General features: G+C 41.5%; 1 protein-coding gene across 1 annotated transcript; it reads left to right on the top strand.

Annotated features, from left to right (window-relative positions):
• The first annotated feature begins 20 nt into the window (after positions 1-20).
• Positions 21-19,029, top strand: paxip1 (PAX interacting (with transcription-activation domain) protein 1). The gene is made up of 20 exons (XM_065013441.1): positions 21-240; positions 1,342-1,476; positions 2,877-2,920; positions 3,054-3,117; positions 3,211-3,321; positions 3,929-4,558; positions 5,462-6,386; positions 6,572-6,666; positions 6,804-6,899; positions 10,634-10,771; positions 11,548-11,669; positions 13,484-13,668; positions 15,318-15,429; positions 15,631-15,733; positions 15,909-16,077; positions 16,674-16,774; positions 18,092-18,226; positions 18,341-18,416; positions 18,537-18,601; positions 18,724-19,029. Exons 1-20 carry the CDS (start codon positions 160-162, stop codon positions 18,733-18,735), a joined length of 3,399 nt encoding a protein of 1,132 aa, XP_064869513.1. The 5' UTR covers positions 21-159; the 3' UTR covers positions 18,736-19,029.

Raw genomic sequence — 19,029 nt, 5'->3', positions numbered from 1 at the left:
GTTATTCAGTTCCACCCCCTTTGTCGTCACGCTCTGGTACAGGCGCGCTCATTGAGATTTGGCGCTAGTGTGTTGCCTTGAGGGGAATAACTTTTTAATGTCTTTTGACTTTTTAGTGATTTTGTTTTAAATATATTGATTAGCATTTTATGGATAATAATGTCGGATGAAGAACCGAAGGTCCCGGAGGATCTCTTTAAAGATGTTAAATTTTACGTGGTCGGGGACATTGACCAAAAGGTAAAGCTATCACTGTTGACATACAGCTAGCTAGCTAACCTAGCGAAGCAATGACGTTTACCGCACTAGCCGGTTAGCATAGCGAAACGCTAACGGACAGTGTTTCCATTTCCCTTTTGTAACCCGTATTGTTTGCAGATTTGGTGTATAAACTAATACATGCATTGCGTTTTACAAATATATATGAAGTTGTCATTGATCCAGATGAGGTTAGTTTGTTGACGTTAGCGACCGTAGCCAGTTGGATGCTTAGCTAGCTAGCCAGTTTTCTACGAGTGCAGGTTAGCCAACCAGTATTCTGGCATTCCTATGACTTGGTTATCCAATTTTGCAATGCAACTAGTAATACAGTAAATATACATTTGGCATGTTTTGCATTGTATATGTATGGATTACCATAGCTAGAACGAGATGGATTGATAAACCCAGGGTCGTAACAATAATATTGAGGTGAAAGCCCTTCGTCGGTTTGCAGAATTGTGCGCCTGTCATTGCGCATATGTGAGGACAAATCCGCCATTGTAGAGATGCAAGTGGCAACTTCCTGCCAAATAATGCCTTTAATTTACGCGCCTGTGTTTATAAACTGATTTATCGTGTACATACGATGAATATGCCTAGTTAAATACATCACGAACATTTTCAAATTGTTCCTTCAAACTATGTTTCAAATAATCAATCCCACTGAGATTGATTTGGCCTATACCGTGCATATTTTTGTCACTTACTAGCTAGCTAATAATCAACAGTATCTTCTACTGCTCATTGATAACGTCAATTTCTTAAGTATACAGGCCACCCCATGATTGATGAATAACGTCTTTGATGCCTACTGCATTTTCTTATCACACTTTGGTTGGAATTGTACACATTTATCATATAATTTATCATATTTATTTTTTACAAAAGTTGATTTTATTAAATACTTTCTTAACACTTTTTTTGTTGTAAAACTGCATTGTTGGTTAAGTGCTTGTAAGTAAGCATTTCACTGTTGTATTATGCAAATACGATTTGATTTGATCATGTGCATATAACTGGTTCATTCGACCCCCAGGTGTTCTGTTTTATTTAATTGATGTGATTTCATGTTCACTTTAGGTTGTCCAGCTGCTGAAAGCAGGGAAAGGCAAGGAGGTCTCATACAATGCCTTGGCTACACACATTATAGCAGAGGATGGAGATAACCCAGAGGTTGGGGAGTCACGAGAGGTCTTTGACCTTCCAGTTGTCAAGGTAAGGTTGTGAATTATACATGGATAACTGCCAAAATAAAGGAAACACCAACATAACATGTTTTAATCGTGCGTTGGACCACCACAACCTGCCAGAACAGCTTCAATGAGCCTTGGCATAGATTCTACAAGTGTCTGGAAGTATATTGGAGGGACACAACATCATTTTCCCACAAGAAATTCCATAATTTGGGGCGTATTTATTATGCAGATTCGGTTGCAAAACGTTTCTTTAACGGAAGTCAATGGAATGAAACGGGGAGGGACCGACCTGAATTTGTCCAATAGAAACTCTCGTTTTAGGAATGTTTTGCAACTGTTTGGCTAATGATTACACCCCAGGTGTTTTTGTTGATGGTGGTGGGAAAGCTGTCTCAGGCGCCACTCCAGAATCTCCCATAAGTGTTCTATTGGGTTGAGATCTGGTTAAATACGGAATACATATTTCAGTTGAATGCATTGTTGTACAACTATGTATCTCCCTTCACCCTTTAAACCCTCTATGCTCCTTTGAGACCCCTCTTTCAAAGTCACTAAGCAGTGGTGGAAGAAGAACTCAATTGTCATACTTGAGTAAAAGTAAAGATACCTTAATAGAAAATGACTCAAGTGAATGTCACCCAGTAAAATACTACTTGAGAAAAAGTCTTAAAAGTATTTGGTTTAAAATATACTTAAGTATCTAAAGTAAATGGGATTGTTAAAATGTACTTTAGTATCAAAAGTAAAAGTATAAACAATTTCAAATTCCTTATATTAAGCCAATCAGATGGCACAATTGTATTTTACATTTTTATTGACGGATAGCCAGGGGCACACTAATTTACAAACAAAGCATTTGTGTTTAGTGGGTCCGCCAGATCTGAGGCAGTAGGGATGACCAAGGATGTTATCTTGATAAGAGTGTGAATTGGACCATTTTCTTGTCAAAATGTAACGAGTACTTTTGGGTGTCAGGAAAAATGAATGGAGTATAAAGTACATCATTTTCTTTAGGAATGTAGTGAAGTAAAAGTTGTCAAAAATATGAAAAGTAATGTACAGATACCCCCAAAACCTACTTAAGTAATACTTTAAAGTATTTTTACTGAAGTACTTTACACCATGTCACTGTGATCTCTTCTAGCTATGGCATCCAAAATAATGGGCAACTGGGCATTTTTATACATTACCCTACCCTAAGCATGATAGGCTGTTAATGGCTTATTTCTCAGGAACCACACCTGTGTGGAAGCACCTGCTTTCAATCTACTTTATCCCTCATTTACTCAAGTGTTTCCTTTATTTTGGCAGGTACCTGTATATCCCTTTATGTAGACAATTCACAAAAAAACCTGGAGCCTTGGTGGTGTGAAGGGAAAAAGTTCAACCGTTTTAAACTCTGTTTTCCTTGTTTTTCAGCCGTCTTGGGTGACTTTGTCTGTCAGATGTGGAGACCTGCTACCGTATCTTTTCATAGAAATGAATTTCATGAACAATTGATTGATGTTTGTGAATTATATTTTAACGGTAACACTTTAGCTGAACGAGTAGCTGAACATTTGAGTTGAATGACTTTCTTAACATAAGATAATTCAGAGTTACCGGTTTCTCCCCAGAGTCAGGACAAATATTCTTCGGTGTCACGGCATGTCTACCTAAAGTATGTACTTTTACGTATATATTGTTTTATGGATTTATTACGATAAGTATTTTATATCATGTTAAGATCTTTCTCATGCATTTCTTTGTTTAGCTACCAGAAGATCTGAACACTCTTTGGGCCTTGATCACTTTTTATGGTGGTGACTGTCAACTCAACCTAAACAAGAAATGTACTCACCTGATTGTTCCAGAGCCAAAAGGGGTAATTATTTTTCAGTACCATTCTTGCCATATTAAGTTTTGTCATTCTTGTGTGGTGTTTGTGTTTTTCTAATGTAAAATTATTCCAATGTTCTTCCGATTCACAAGAAAATATGGGGGGAAAAACACGATTTAAAGTGTTCACCCATTGCGGAGAAAATGGACAAATTGGTGAATTGGAACAGTCTTTTGAAAAATAATGTCGGCATGTTACTATTTTTAGGATCTATTGAGGTGCCTGCTGAGGCCTTGCTTGTGTTGGACATTTTATAAGTCTTGCTTTGGCACTGGTCTGTCTGATGGTTATTGCAGGAAGGGGATGTCTTGTTTTACTGCTGTCTTTATGCTCAGGCTCCAGGAGGTAGAGCCTGCCCATAGGCTGTCTAGTGTCTAGTCTTTGCTTGGCCACTGAGAAATGCCTGAACACAACATGTCTTTGTGTTACTTCAGGTTGTATTCTAATGAAACAATTCATCTCAAGATCTTGATAGCTGTACTATGTTGGTCAGATGATACCAAAACACACATTTTTGCAGTACACAGAAAGAACATCATACACCTGAAACGTATTATGTCTGTACATTCACGCCGTGAATTGTGTTTTCCAGGAAAAGTATGAGGTTGCCCTGAAGCACAGCAGCATCAAAATCGTCACGCCGGAATGGATCACACACTCCGCATTGGACAAGAGCAGGAAGGATGAGGCTCTGTACCACCCCCGGCTGACCTACCAGGAGGAGGATGAGGAGAGCGAGTACGAGTCGCGCTCTGAGGGCAGCTACAGCCCTCCAGGCCGCAGGCGCCCAGGCCCCAGGTCCCGGAGATCCAGCCCCTCATCAAGAGATGACTCCCCTGCTAGTGGCCGAGGAGGGACCTCGCCCAAAGCCGAGCGACGAGACGAACTCATGTTTGATGACTCGGATGACTCTTCCACGGAGAAGGAGGAGCGGAACCTGAACTGGACCCCAGCGGAGATGACCGGGCCGCCCCTGGGTCCCAAACGCAGACTGCAGCCAGTGAAGGACTCTGGCCTGATCAACCTCTGTGCCAGTGTTCCCCCTGTGCCAGGCAGTGCAGGGCCATCAGAAGCCCGGGCTGCCCTAGTACCCAGTGCTGCCCAGCCGGGGGCAGAGAGGACAGAGGGCATGGCAGGCTGGAGCCCAGCGGCCAGGACACTACGGAACATCACCAACAACTCTGACATCCAGCAGACCACAAGGCCCCCCAACGTTGCACACGTAAGAACATCGTTCTTTGGCGTTCTCTCAGGCTTTCTTTCTTGCTTGGTTTCTTTTGCAGTAGTGGTGTGAAATCAGGGTTCGAAACGGCGACCAGAACTCTCGCATTTGCAACCAGTTTACTTGGCAATTTTTTTATGGAGTTGGTCACATCATTTTTTGGTTAACAACTTGCTTAAAAAAAATGCTGTTATCATGATTTATTCAAACCATTATGTGCATTTGACCAAATATAAACCATATGAAAGTATCTGCCTGCCCCTGTTTCGCTGTCGTCTGCTGTGTGAGCGAGCCACTCTCACTCCCTCTCCCTCTATGCTCATGGAGGAGAGAGGGATGGAGTCTAATAAGCATAGAAGCATATGACCGTTGCTCAAAATGCATTTGTGGGAAAAATATAGTTTTCAAAGCAACTACTGTTGTTCTAGTTACAGAGAGGGTGGCAGGTAGCCTAGTGGTTAGAGCGTAGGGCCAGTAACCGAAAGGTTTCTGTATCGAATCCCCGAGCTGACAAGGTAAAAATCTGTTGTTCTGCCCCTGAACAAGGCAGTTACAAGGCAGTAACCCACTCGTCATTGTAAATAAGAATTTATTCTTAACTGACTTGCCTAGTTAAATAAAGGTCAAAAAGAATGTAAATACCCAGTAGAATTTTATGTTCGGGCCAGTAGTTTTTTAAAACTCTGAGTAAATCTATCCAAATCAATCAAAGAACACAAGGGCATGCTAATTTAAAATATGGCGAGTCATTATTAGCCTGGTTCTGTATGGAATGCAGGTACATATGGGACACAGGTCAGGTCATTAAGGTCATATAGCGGCAAAGTATTGGTGCAATGCCATCAACTGAAAAAGTTGATGTCATTGATAAAATGTCAACATTTGTTTGGTTTCTTACCACAGATCCTACAGAGTCTTTCTGCCTCAACGAAGACATTAGAGCAGCAGCAGCAAACGAACCAGGGCCAGCCCAACGCCCAACCCAACCCACTCCTGTTCAACCAAGCGAAGCCCCAAGGTCAGCAGCAGCTCACAGCCGAAGCACAGCAGCAGTTACTGCAGCAGCAGTCTCATCAGGTCCCCCAACAACAACAGCCACAACAACAACAGCCACAACAACAGCCACAACAACAACACCCACCTCAGCAGCTGCCACAGCAGCACCCCATGCTGCAGCATCTCCCACCACAGCAACTCATGCAGTTGCACCACCAGCAGCAACAACAACAACAACAACAACAGCAGCAGCAGCAGCCGCAGGTTCCTCAGCCAGGTTTCTCTCCTCAGTTGCCACAACAACAAGCACATCAGTTCATCCAGCAGCAGCCACAGCAACAGCAGATCCACCAACAACAGATCTTCACCCAGCAACAACAACAACCACAACATGCATTCTCGCAGCAACAACTGCGACCACAGCAGCTCCTGCGACCACCAATGCAGCAGCAGCAGCAGCTCCAGCAGCAGCAGCATGCTTTACAACAGCAGCTACAGCAGTTCCAGCAGCACAGGCTCCAGCAACAGCTGCAGCAGCAACAGCAGCAGCAGCAACAGCAGCAGAACCAGCAGCAACAGCAACTCCATCAACAACACCTCCAACAGCAGCAGCAGCAGCATTTCCTGCAGCAACAGATGCAGCAGCAGCACATGCAGCAACTCCAGCAACAACAGCAGCAGCAGCAGCATCTGAAGAGCCAGCAGCAGTCGCTGCAGCAGCATCCAAGCCAGCAGCCACTCCAGCAGCCGCAGCAGCAGCAAGGGTCACTACAGCCTCAGCTCCAGCCGCCTCAAGTGCACCAGCTGTTTGGCCACGAGCCAGGACAGGAGAGTAAGTTCTCTAAGACACAATTGAGGTTTCAATTTCAGTTTCAGGTCATTACAAAAAGTCATCAAAATACATTAAGAAAACAATCGTGATCAGATGATATACATCCAATGATCATCATGCTGTTTTTAATGGTTATAGTTCTGATTTGTTTGACTAACCAAACATTGTTCTGTTTGCTGCTGTAGTTCCTGAAGATGGCTTCTTGGTGGGCTGTGTGTTTGCTGTTGCTGACTACCCAGAGCAGATGGCAGACAAGCAGCTCCTTGCCACGTGGAAGAGAGTAAGAAAAAAAAAAGTTCATTATTTTCTTGGACTTATCTTTATCTTGTGTCTTAGCAAACAGCATTTATTATAACTGCATTTTTTCAACTACTGTTTTTCCCCTTGCATTGCTGAGTTGTATTTTGTGAATCGCAGATTATCCAGGCCTATGGTGGAATTGTGGACTCCTCTCTCAACAACCGTTGCACTCACCTGCTCTGTGAAACTCAAGTTAGCAGCATGTATGTCCAGGTAAGCATCACTGAAGAGTTTTTCATCTCAGCTAAAGGCTTGTTTGAAGGACAAGTGTGTGTGTGTGTTAGAGTCCTGCATCGGGTCGGATACCCGTGGTTGACCCGCAAAAAAAACAGCTGGCGGGTGGAATGAAAGTAGAGATCGACCGATTATGATTTTTCAAAGCCGATACCGATTTATTGGAGGACCCAAAAAAGCCGATACCAATTAATCGGACGATTATAATTTTTTTATGTATATATATTTAAAAAATAATTAGAATTTAATTTATTAATTTATTTTTTAAATATTTTTATTTTAATTAATTAATTAATTTAAAAAATTTTTATTATTATTTATTAATGTATTTATTTGTAATAATGACAATTACAACAATACTGAATGAACACTTTTATTTTAACTTAATATAATTCATCAATAAAATCAATTTAGCCTCAAATAAATAATGAAACATGTTCAATTTGGTTTAAATAATGCAAAAACAAAGTGTTGGAGGAGAAAGTAAAAGTGCAATATGTGCCATGTAAAAAAAGCTAAAGTTTAAGTTCCTTGCTCAGAACATGAGAACATTTGAAAGCTGGTGGTTCCTTTTAACATGAGTCTTCAATATTCCTAATACACAAGTATATATTTTTAAACCTGCATATTTAGTTAATATTGCCTGCTAACATTAATTTCTTTTAACTAGGGAAATTGTCACTTCTCTTGCGTTCTGTGCAACAGAGTCAGGGTATATACAGCAGTTTGGGCTGCCTGGCTCAATGCTAACTGTGAAGACGGGGGACGGGGGATGATTTAACAAAAGCGCATTTGTATAAGTATAATCGTTGCATGAATGTACCTAACCATAAACATCAATGCCTTTCTTAAAATCAATGCACAGAAGTATATATTTTAAAACTTCATATTTAGTTAAAATAAATTCATATTACCAGGCAATATTAAACTAGGGAAATTGTGTCAATTCTCTTGCGTTCATTGCACGCGAGTCAGGGTACATGCAACAGTTTGGGCCGCCTGGCTCGTTGCGAACTAATTTGCCAGAATTTTGCATAATTATGACATAACATTGAAGGTTGTGCAATGTAACAGGAATATTTAGACTTATGGATGCCACCCGTTAGATAAAATACGGAACGGTTTCGTATTTCTCTGAAAGAATAAACCTTTTATTTTTGAAATGACAGTTTCTGGATTTGACCATATTAATGAGCTAAGGCTCGTATTTCTGTGTGTTATTATGTTATAATTAAGTCTATGATTTGATATTTGATAGAGCAGTCTGACTGAGCTGTGGTAGGCAGCAGCAGGCTCGTAAGCATTCATTCAAACAGCACTTTCGGGCATTTGCCAGCAGCTCTTCGCTGTGCTTCAAGCATTGCACTGTTTCTAACTTCAAGCCTATCAACTCCCGAGATTAGGCTCGTGTAACCGATGTGAAATGGCTAGCTAGTTAGCGGGGTGCGCGCTAATAGCGTTTCAAACGTCACTCACTCTGAGACTTGGAGTAGTTGTTCTCCTTGCTCTGCAAGGGCCGCGGCTTTTGTGGAGCGATGGGTAACGATGCTTTGAGGGAGGTTGTTGTCGATGTGTTCCTGGTTCGAGCCCAGGTAGGGGCGAGGAGAAGGGCGGAAGCTATACTGTTACACTGGCAGTACTATAGTGCCTATAAGAACATCCAATAGTCAAAGGTATATGAAATACAAATGGTATAGAGAGAAATAGTCCTATAATAACCTCAACCTAAAACTTCTTACCTGGGAATAAGAAAGGCGTTGATGTTTATGGTTAGGTACACATTGGTGCAACAACAGTGCTTTTTTTGCGAATGCCCATTTGGCGAAGTAGGCTATGATTCAATGATAAATTAACAGGCACCACAACGATTATATGCAACGCAGGATACGCTAGATAAACTAGTAATATCATCAACCATGTGTAGTTAACTAGTGATTATGTTTGATTGTTTTTTATAAGATACGTTTAATGCTAGCTAGCACCTTACCTTGGCTCCTTGCTGCACTCGCATAACAGGTAGTCAGCCTGCCACGCAGTCTCCTCGTGGAGTGCAACGTAATCGGCCATGATCGGTGTCCAAAAATGCTGATTACCGATTGTTATGAAAACTTTAAATCGGCCCTAATTAATCGGCCATACCGATTAATCGGTCGACCTCTAAATGAAAGCATTATTTCAACCCGCGTGTCGGCTCGTGGTTCAGAACAATTATTCTGCGGGTCAGAAACATTTTAAATCAAGATTCTATTTTTTTTTACAAACCCAGGAGCTTGTTGTGTTGCATTGGGTTGTGAGTTCCATTCTGTGAGTGGTGAGACAGACCTATAGGCTACTAGCCATGCATGCAGTGGAACTGTCCATTATTTGTGTGGTGTTGAAACTTATGTTTCACCCCCCCCATGTGAGAATACATTGCCAAGTTTAGGCCTACTTTCTATGGATAGTCTAGCTCGCATGAAAAGGGCAAACGTAACCAGAGAATAAAAAGGTTATGAAATTCAGAATTGGGAAAATAGGTGCTGTGCGGGTGAAATCCCTGGTTTGGTTTGGAAGGATCATTGTGGACAAGAACAACAATCTGGTAGATGGATACACCGCCTGCAAGAAGTGCAAGCAGGTATTTCTTTACAATAGGCTAATTCAGTTTATTAGCACATTAATTCAGGCTTTTGTTAATTTAGACCAGGGGTTCCCAAACTTTTTCAGACCTTCCAGCATTAGGGAACATTCTGTGCTTATTTCCTGCAATTCTACACATTTTGTCATGTGGTGCAAAGATAATTTGCTTTAAAACTGCAAAGGTATTTTGCAATTCTTTACATTTTGCCATGTCTAATGTGTGTCCATTTGATATTTGAGTGAGAACAAAATTACAACAATATCTATGGGCAAAGAAAGAGAAAAAAAACCATTAGCTGACATGAGCTAGTTGATATGTACATTTCTGACAAGTTATACATGGCTCTCTAAGGTAAGTAATGACTGACATGACAAGAGGAACTGATGATGCACTACCCAATTTCGAAATTGCTCCTTGTGCTTTCTACTATGACAACTTTCAAGAGTAAGTTTAATGCCGGACTGAGTAAAATAAATTGTGGTGGGGGGAACCCCACAGTTTGGGAATCACTGATTTACACAGGCCATATCAAGTTGTGAGTATAACCTACTAAATATATATCTTTTTGCATCCTATATTCGATTCTGGGAATTGTTTAAGTTTCAATTAAACTATTTTATTATTTAAACAATGTTGAATGTAAAGGTTTCGTTATGTCAGCTAAGAAGGCTAATTAGAAGGCCTTTTTTTCAGAGGGATTTGAGTCGTCTATGTGCCGCATCTCATTGTGAAAATAAAAATATATTGTTCTTAATTCATGGCATGGTTTCCTTTTATCCAAATGTTGAATAGACATGCAGACAAATGAATTCATACAGGCCAGGGAAGGGGAATAACAGCCTTCTATTCAATTAATGAACCATTTTTATTATGTTATTTGGCGGGTCACGGATCGGCTCTCAGAACTATTCTATGCGGGTGTGTCGGGTTACGAGAAAATCAGTCCTGATGTAGGGTATATTGGGTGGGGCTCGGAATTGATGTGGCCGGGGCGGATGTGTCTCCAAAAAACGGACCCGTGCAGGACTCTAGTGTGTGTGTGTCCCCGTTATATTAGGTTTTAAAGGTCATCTCTCTTGTTGCTGTACCTCAGGCCCTACGGGAGGGGAGACGCTGTGTCACTGCCCACTGGCTGAACACAATCCTGAAAAAAAAGAAGATGGTTCCTCCCCACAGAACCCTACACCTCCCCTTCGCCTTCCCACCTGGAGCGAAGCCCTGCTCACAACACGTACGCATCACTTCCTCTTTATCTCGCCACATTCAAAACATCTAACATGGTTTGGGAACTGCTTTCATTTGTTTTTATTTTGAACAACGGTTCCATTTTTAATACCCTCAAACACCAAATCAGGCCTACCAAAACCAAAAAATAAAGGGCACCATCTCTGTCAATCGTGGATGACAATTCTTCACGTTTTACGGATGAAACGTCCAAGCTGTATGCCAACCATTTGAATCTAAATCAGGTTCATGGGTACATGCTTTCAGATCTTCTTGATTGATGTACATAACCTACTGTTTGAGTGCATTTTAGAGCAGATGGAGTTCACAAGCTACAGCCTCCCTGTGTTTTGTTTGTCAAAGCACATATTTTGCCCAGTGGCACGTTCTGTTGAGTCTTGGCCTCATGATATAAAAAAAATGCAACAATTCAGCACAATCATCCTGACGTCTTATACGAAATTATGTGTTTTTTGGTCTAACAGTAACATTGTACTAGCTATTATATTTGGTTTGTTATGTCGAATACTGGTTAATCATTAAATGATCTTGCGTGAACTTGATTCCACTTCAACTTTATTAAATGAGCACCATTGCATTCTTAGAAGTGGCAGAGCGTTGCTCCGGCAGCACTACACCCATGGGTACAATCATACATTTTGCATTGGTGTATGATGAGGTAATGACTAGAATTCCAAGGAGAACTAGGCCTATGTAATGAATAGCTCAGAAGTAGCTTCAATAGTAAGTCCATTGACGTTCCTAACATTCGTTCCTCCTCAGATCATCTCTGTGACTGGCTTTGTGGACTCAGACCGTGATGACCTGAAGCTAATGGCCTATCTGGCAGGAGCCAGATACACAGGCTACCTCTGTCGTAGCAACACCGTGCTCATCTGTAAAGAGTACGAGAAGATATTGATATGCTTTCACCTATTTAGAATGGCATGTACATGTTGTAGACACAGTCAAGTTATTGGTGTAATCATGTTCAGAATGTGTGGATGGGTTTCAGGTTTTATATATACAGTGGGGCAAAAAAATATTTAGTCAGCCACTAATTGTGCAAGTTCTCCCACTTAAAAAGATGAGAGAGGCCTGTAATTTTCATCATAGGTACACTTCAACTATGACAGACAAAATGAGAGAAAAACATCCAGAAAATCACATTGTAGGATTTTTAAGAATTTATTTGCAAATTATGGTGGAAAATAAGTATTTGGTCACCTACAAACAAGCAAGATTTCTGGCTCTCACGGACCTGTAACTTCTTCTTTATTAAGAGGCTCCTCTGTCCTACACTCGTTACCTGTATTAATGGCACCTGTTTGAACTTGTTATCAGTATAAAAGACACCTGTCCACAACCTCAAACAGTCACACTCCAAACTCCACTATGGCCAAGACCAAAGAGCTGTCAAAGGACACCAGAAACAAAATTGTATACCTGCACCAGGCTGGGAAGACTGAATCTGCAATAGGTAAGCAGCTTGGTTTGAAGAAATCAACTGGGGGAGCAATTATTAGGAAATAAAAGACATACAAGACCACTGATAACCTCGATCTGGGGCTCCACGCAAGATCTCCCCCCGTGGGGTCAAAATGATCTCAAGAACGGTGAGCAAAAATCCCAGAACCACACGGGGGGACCTAGTGAATGACCTGCAGAGAGCTGGGACCAAAGTAACAAAGCCTACCATCAGTAACACACTACGCCGCCAGGGACTCAAATCCTGCAGTGCCAGACGTGTCCCCCTGCTTAAGCCAGTACATGTCTAGGCCTGTCTGAAGTTTGCTAGAGAGCATTTGGATGATCCAGAAGAAGATTGGGAGAATGTCATATGGTCAGTTGAAACCAAAATATACCTTTGGTAAAAACTCAACTCGTCATGTTTGGAGGACAAAGAATGCTGAGTTGCATCCAAAGAACACCATACCTACTGTGAAGCATGGGGGTGGAAACATCATGCTTTGGGGCTGTTTTTCTGCAAAGGGACCAGGACAACTGATCCGTGTAAAGGAAAGAATGAATGGGACCATGTATCGTGAGATTTTGAGTGAAAACCTCCTTCCATCAGCAAGAACATTGAAGATGAAACGTGGCTGGGTCTTTCAGCATGACAATGATCCCAAACACCCTGCCCGGGCAACGAAGGAGTGGCTTCGTAAGAAGCATTTCAAGGTCCTGGAGTGGCCTAGCCAGTCTCCAGATCTCAACCCCATATAAAATCTTTGGAGGGAGTTGAAAGTCCGTGTTGACCAGCAACAGCCCCAAAACATCACTGCTCTACAGATCTGCATGGAGGAATGGGCCAAAATACCAGCAACAGTGTGTGAAAACCTTGTGAAGACATACAGAAAACGTAGTGACCTCTGTTATTGCCAACAAAGGGTATATAACAGTATTGAGAAACTTTTGTTATTGAACAAATACTTATTTTCCACCATAATTTGCAAATAAATTCATTAAAAATCCTACAATGTGATTTTCTGGATTTATTTTCCTTCTCATTTTGTCTGTCATAGTTGAAGTGTACCTATGATGAAAATTACAGGCCTCTCATCTTTTTAAGTGGGAGAACATGCACAATTGGTGGCTGACTAAATATGTTTTTGCCCCACTGTATGTGTGTGTGTGTGTGTTTTATACCTGCATCATGTCTGTTTTACTTGACTGTTAGAATCCCCTGTGTTAACCCTCTCCCTCCCTGTCTCCTCAGGCCCAGTGGTCTGAAGTATGAGAAGGCCAAGGAGTGGAGGATCCCCTGCGTCAATGCCCAGTGGCTCTGTGACATCCTCCTAGGGAACTTTGAGGCTCTCCGGCAGATCCAGCACAGCAGATACTCCAACTTCAACCTGCAGGAACCACTCATCCCCAACCAGCATCTGGTTCAGAACCTACTGGGTACAGGGTTCAGAAGTCTTACAGTGGGGGCAAGGGGACTTTACAGCGCATTCGGAAAGTATTCAGAACCCTAACCTTTTTCCACATTTTGTTACGTTATAGCCTAAACGATTAAATAAAATAAAAAATCCTCATCAATCTACACACAATACCCCATAATGACAAAGCAAAAACAGCTTTTTAGACATTTTTGCAAATTTATTTAAATAACAGATACATTTTATTACATAAGTATTCAGAACCTTCGTTATGGGACTCATAATTGAGCTCAGGTGCATCCTAGTTCCATTGATCATCCTTGAGCTGTTTCTATAACTTGGTTGGAGTCTACTTGTGGAAAATTCAATTGATTGGACATGATTTGGAAAGGCACACAACTGTCTATATAAGGTCCCACAGTTGACAGTGCATTTCAGAGCAAAAACCAAGCCATGAGGTCAAAGGAATTGTCCGTAGAGCTCCGAGACAGGATTGTGTTTATCTGGGGAAGGGTACCAAAACATTTCTGCAGCATTGAAGGTCCCCAAGAACACAGTGGCCTTAAATCATTCTTAAATGGAAGAAGTTTAGGACCATCAACTATTTTCCTAGAGCTGTGACCAAGAACCCAATGGTCACTCTCATAGAGCTCTGGAGTTCCTCTGTGGAGATGGGAGAACCTTCCAAAAGGACAACCACATATGCAGCACTCTACCAAAGGCCTTTATAGTAGAGTTGCCAGACGGAAGCCACTACTCAGTAAAAGGCACATGGCAGCCTACTTGGCATTTGCCAAAAGGCACCTAAAGGACTCTGACCATAAGAAACAAGATTTTCTGGTCTGATGAAGATAGAACTCTTTGATGTGAATGCCAAGAGTCCCGTCTGGAGGAAACCTGGCACCACCCCTACAGTGAAGCATGGTGGTGGCAGCATCATGCTGTGGGGATGTTTTCCAATGACAGAGACTGAAAGCCTAGTCAGGCTCGAGGGAAAGATTAACAGAGCAAAGTATAGCGAAATCCTTGATGAAAACCTGCTCCAGACCTCAGAGTGGGGTGAAGGTTCACCTTCCAATGAGGACAATGAGCCTGAGCACACAGCCAAGACAACGCAGGAATGGCTTCAGCACAAGTCTCAATGTCCTTGAGTAGCCCGGACTTGAACCCAATCGAACATCTCTGGAGAGGCCTGAAAACAGCTGTGCAGCGACGCTCCTCATCTAACTTGACAGAGCTTGAGAGGATCTGCAGATAAGAATGGGAGAAACTCCCCAAATACAGGTATGCCAAGCTTGTAGCATCATACCCAAGAAGGCTCAAGGATGTGATCACAAAAAGGTGCTTCAACAAAGTACAGAGTAAATGATCTGAATACTTATGTAAATGTGATATTTCAGTTGTTTTTTAAAATATAAATTTGCAACAATTTCTAAAAACCTATTTTTTTTCTTGATGATAATTGGGTATTGAGTGTAGATTTTTTTGTTAATATAATCAATTTTTGAATAAGACTATTGTAACAAAATATGGGGGGGGGGAATCAAGGGCTCTGAATACTTTCCGAATGCACTGTATATGGGTAATAATCGTTTAAAAAAATTGAGGGTGATGGACAAAATTCTTACACACAGGTGTGGATTATATACATTTTTCTCCGTTTGATTTTAGGTGCCTGGCGGGCTCCTGTGAAGGTTTCACCTGATGCGTTGGCAGCATTGCAGCTGCAACAGAAGCAGAGACAGTCTGAGTCAAACTCCCTGCCTCCAAATAAGAAGCCACGGTGAGTCTCCATCACTCTACATTTCACAGTGTTGTGTAGCACAGTATGTTGAATTAGTCAATCTGCAAAATTTGTGTTAGGAAAAATATTTGTTTCTAAAAAATGTTTTTAAATGTATTTATTTATTTGTATGTATATATCGATACAACGCAATTACCTAAAGTTTCTCACCCAATAATCCAAATGTTCTCTCAATTGTAGACTTGAGGAGATTCAATCCCCAACCAAGAAGCTTCCACCAGAGTCGACACCGTACATTTTCTTTACTGGCTTTGAGCCAACACAGGTCCAACAATTCATGAAGGTAATTGCCTTTTTATGCCTCTGCACAGCTGAGTCTGCAGGAAACAGTCATTGTCTATAATAATTGTTATCAATCACCAATATTTCTCAAAAGGTATCACAGGATGACTTCTGATTCTCAGCACTCACAGACCAGCCTCTAACAATGCATCCGATGTCTCCTTTTGTCTATCCAGAGGCTGCACAACCTTGGAGGGGAGATTGCAGAGAGCGCTCAGAAGTGTACCCATCTGGTGGCCAACAAGGTGACGAGGACGGTGAAGTTTCTCACAGCCATGTCAATCGTCAAGCACATCGTCACCCCTGAGTGGTTAGAAGAGAGCTGGAAGAGCCAGAAGTTTGTCGGTACGTTAAATATGCATTCAGTTATTAGAGAATAGATCTGTGTGAGGGAGTTTCATGTTGCGAGACACTGTTGTGATCACTTACTTTTTGTGTGTAGCTTTGTAGAGTGTATGTGGGTTCTTAGAGTGAGTGTGTTTGGTTTTAGAGTTTTTGTACATTCTTCAGAGTAGGGTCCCCCAACTGGTGGCCCGCTGACTGAATTTGGCCCGCGGGTGATTTTATTTCAAAAGTAAAAAAATAAAGGTTTTTATTGTTGAACATAAGACTGTGAAAACACCAGCAAATCACTGATATTAATTTAGGAAATCTGTTCCAAAGTATTCCCATGCATAATAGATAGATACAGTATGTGTGATCGTATACAAATCTAAGCAAGGTATAAAACTATTATGTTTTAGTCAAATATGATCTGTTTTGACTTCTTGCTGTCAATTTGCAGAATACAAACTACTTGGAATTATGTTCTGGCTCCCTGACCATCTGCTTAAGAAAATCATCCCTTGGCTGAATCTAGTTGATGATCCCTGCTTTAGACCACAGTATGTGTTTATTCGTTAGAGTATGTGTATTCTTATAGTACGTGTTTGTTTATTCAGATGAGCAGAACTACATGCTGAGAGATGCAGAGGCAGAGGTGCTGTTTGGCTTCAGTCTGGAAGAGTCACTGAAGAGGGCCCACACTGCACCACTCTTCAAGGTTAGTGAAACAATGCACTTATGGAATCTATCCCCAATGTCTATCTGCCTGGACAGTGGACACCAATGTCTATCTGCCTGGACAGTGGACACCAATGTCTATCTGCCTGGACAGTGGACACCAATGTCTATCTGCCTGGACAGTGGACACCAATGTCTATCTGCCTGGACAGTGGACACCAATGTCTATCTGCCTGGACAGTGGACACCAATGTGTATATACTTGTTCTGTCGAGTCATCAGATTGTTATCGAGTCAATTTGTCTGATTGGATGCATTAGATTAGGGCTGCACAATGAATCAAATTCACATCGAAATCGCAATGTTGACATGTGCAATATCCATATTGCATGCAATATTTTGAAACGCCAGTCAGCCGCATGTAAGGTCCATTTGTAGTTTACTATGTTTGTCGTCCCTCTCCCTCTCTTGCGGCTGCTTCCCACACACTTCCCACACACCAAGCCCCAACCCGTCACTCAAGCAACGCAGTTCCACCTCCCCGCTGTTAGCCCGGTTGTTGGTCACTATAAGTTTGCATGCTGTTCTGTCATGTGCAGTCAACAGATTGTTCCAAACAAGCACGATGGTGCTTTCCATTTTGCTTCTTAATATGAATCACTCTATTTCCATGATTCACCCAAGTGTTTTGAGCTACTCTGTACTAAACATTAGGAACAACTTTCCATGACACAGACTGACCAGGTGAATCCAGCTGAAAGATATGATCCCTTATTGATGGCTCTTGTTAAATCCACTACAATCAGTGTAGATGAAGGGGAGGAGACCGGTTAAAGAAGGATTTTTAAGCCTTGATACAATTGTGTCTGTGTGCCATTTAGAGCGTGAATTGGCAAGACAAAATATTTAAGTGCCTTTGAATGGGGTATGGTAGTAGGTGCCAGGCACACCAGTTTGAGTGTGTCAAGAACTGCAACACTGCTGGGTTTTTTCCACGCTCAACAGTTTCTCGTGTGTATCAAGAATGGTCCACCACCCAAAGGACATCCAGCCAACTTGACACAATTGTGGGAAGCATTGAAGTCAACATGAGCCAGCATCCCTGTGGAACACTTTTGACACCCTGTAGTCCATGCCCTGATGAATTGAGTCTGTTCTGAGGGCAAACGGGGGGATGCAACTCAATATTATGAAAGTATTCCTAATGTTTTGTACACTCCGTGTAAGTCAAATCGCAATCGCAATATTTGGTTAAAAAAAAAACACAATTACATTTTTTGCCCATATCTTGCAGCCCTACATTAAGATACCCAACTGGCTCATAAACATGTCTTTCTGTTTTTCTCTCCCTCTCTAGGGCAAGTATTTCTACATTACCCCTGGGATCTGTCCAAGCCTTATCACTATGAAAGCCATTGTAGAGAGCGCAGGAGGCAAGGTGCTCCCCAAGCAGCCCTCCTTCCGCAAAATAATGGAGCACAAGCAGAACAAGGTACTGGTCCTCTCCATGTCGTCACAGCATTGTGTTATAAATGTGTACTTGGAAGAATGTGACCGAGGTGATGTTCTATTACTGAACTCGTGGAATGTTTTCTGTTCTTTTCAGAACCTTGCTGAGATCATCCTGATATCCTGTGAGAATGATCTTCATCTCTGTAGAGAGTACTTCTTGAAGAACATTGGTAAGAGAAACCTATAAATGTACACATGTGCATGTGCTTTGGATGTGGCTGATTGTTTTGACATCCTGTTTTGACTCTACCCTAAACCTACTTCTTGTCTCCCCTGTTTCTTCCTAACAGACACTCACAATGCTGAGTTTATATTGACTGGTGTATTGACACAGAACATGGATTATGAATCATATCCTTTTAAATAAAACATGGGTTTTAAAATCGTGGCAATTGATTGTAGTGATTCTGATTGTGATATCCACTTTGTTTTTCTGTTAAAGCCCAGCTCACCACTTTCCTTAACAATCTCACATATAAATTCACATGATGGCGAAGACAAGAAGGTGAAGATGAGGAGGCAGCAAGGAAGGATAAAAACAAGTTGCAATGTACAGTCACACTACCCTTGATATTTTGCAAGATTTTGTACACTGTGGATAGATAATCGGTCGTTTTGTAGCTTTTTGTAACAACCGTTAATAATACATACATACATTTATGTTATTTTTGTGGACTGAATGTTTAAATTATGGATTTTAACATGTTTTATTGTATTGTCAAAATGTTCCAGCAATTATTCAACACTTTTGGAATAAAATCAGAACTTTGTTGTCAAAATGAA

The sequence above is a fragment of the Oncorhynchus nerka genome, linkage group LG9b (assembly GCF_034236695.1).
Source record: "Oncorhynchus nerka isolate Pitt River linkage group LG9b, Oner_Uvic_2.0, whole genome shotgun sequence".
NCBI classification, from domain to species: Eukaryota; Metazoa; Chordata; class Actinopteri; order Salmoniformes; family Salmonidae; genus Oncorhynchus; species Oncorhynchus nerka.
This window is presented reverse-complemented; position numbering and strand designations above follow the sequence as displayed.

What these genes read in the sequence shown, in the direction of transcription:
- paxip1 (XM_065013441.1), top strand. Translation starts at nt 160, where the DNA reads ATGTCGGATGAAGAACCGAAGGTCCCGGAGGATCTCTTTAAAGATGTT. An exon ending in TCCTTGCCACGTGGAAGAGA is followed by an intron (nt 6,667 to 6,803) that starts GTAAGAAAAAAA and finishes TGTGAATCGCAG; the next exon opens with ATTATCCAGGCCTATGGTGG. An exon ending in CGAAGCCCTGCTCACAACAC is followed by an intron (nt 10,772 to 11,547) that starts GTACGCATCACT and finishes GTTCCTCCTCAG; the next exon opens with ATCATCTCTGTGACTGGCTT.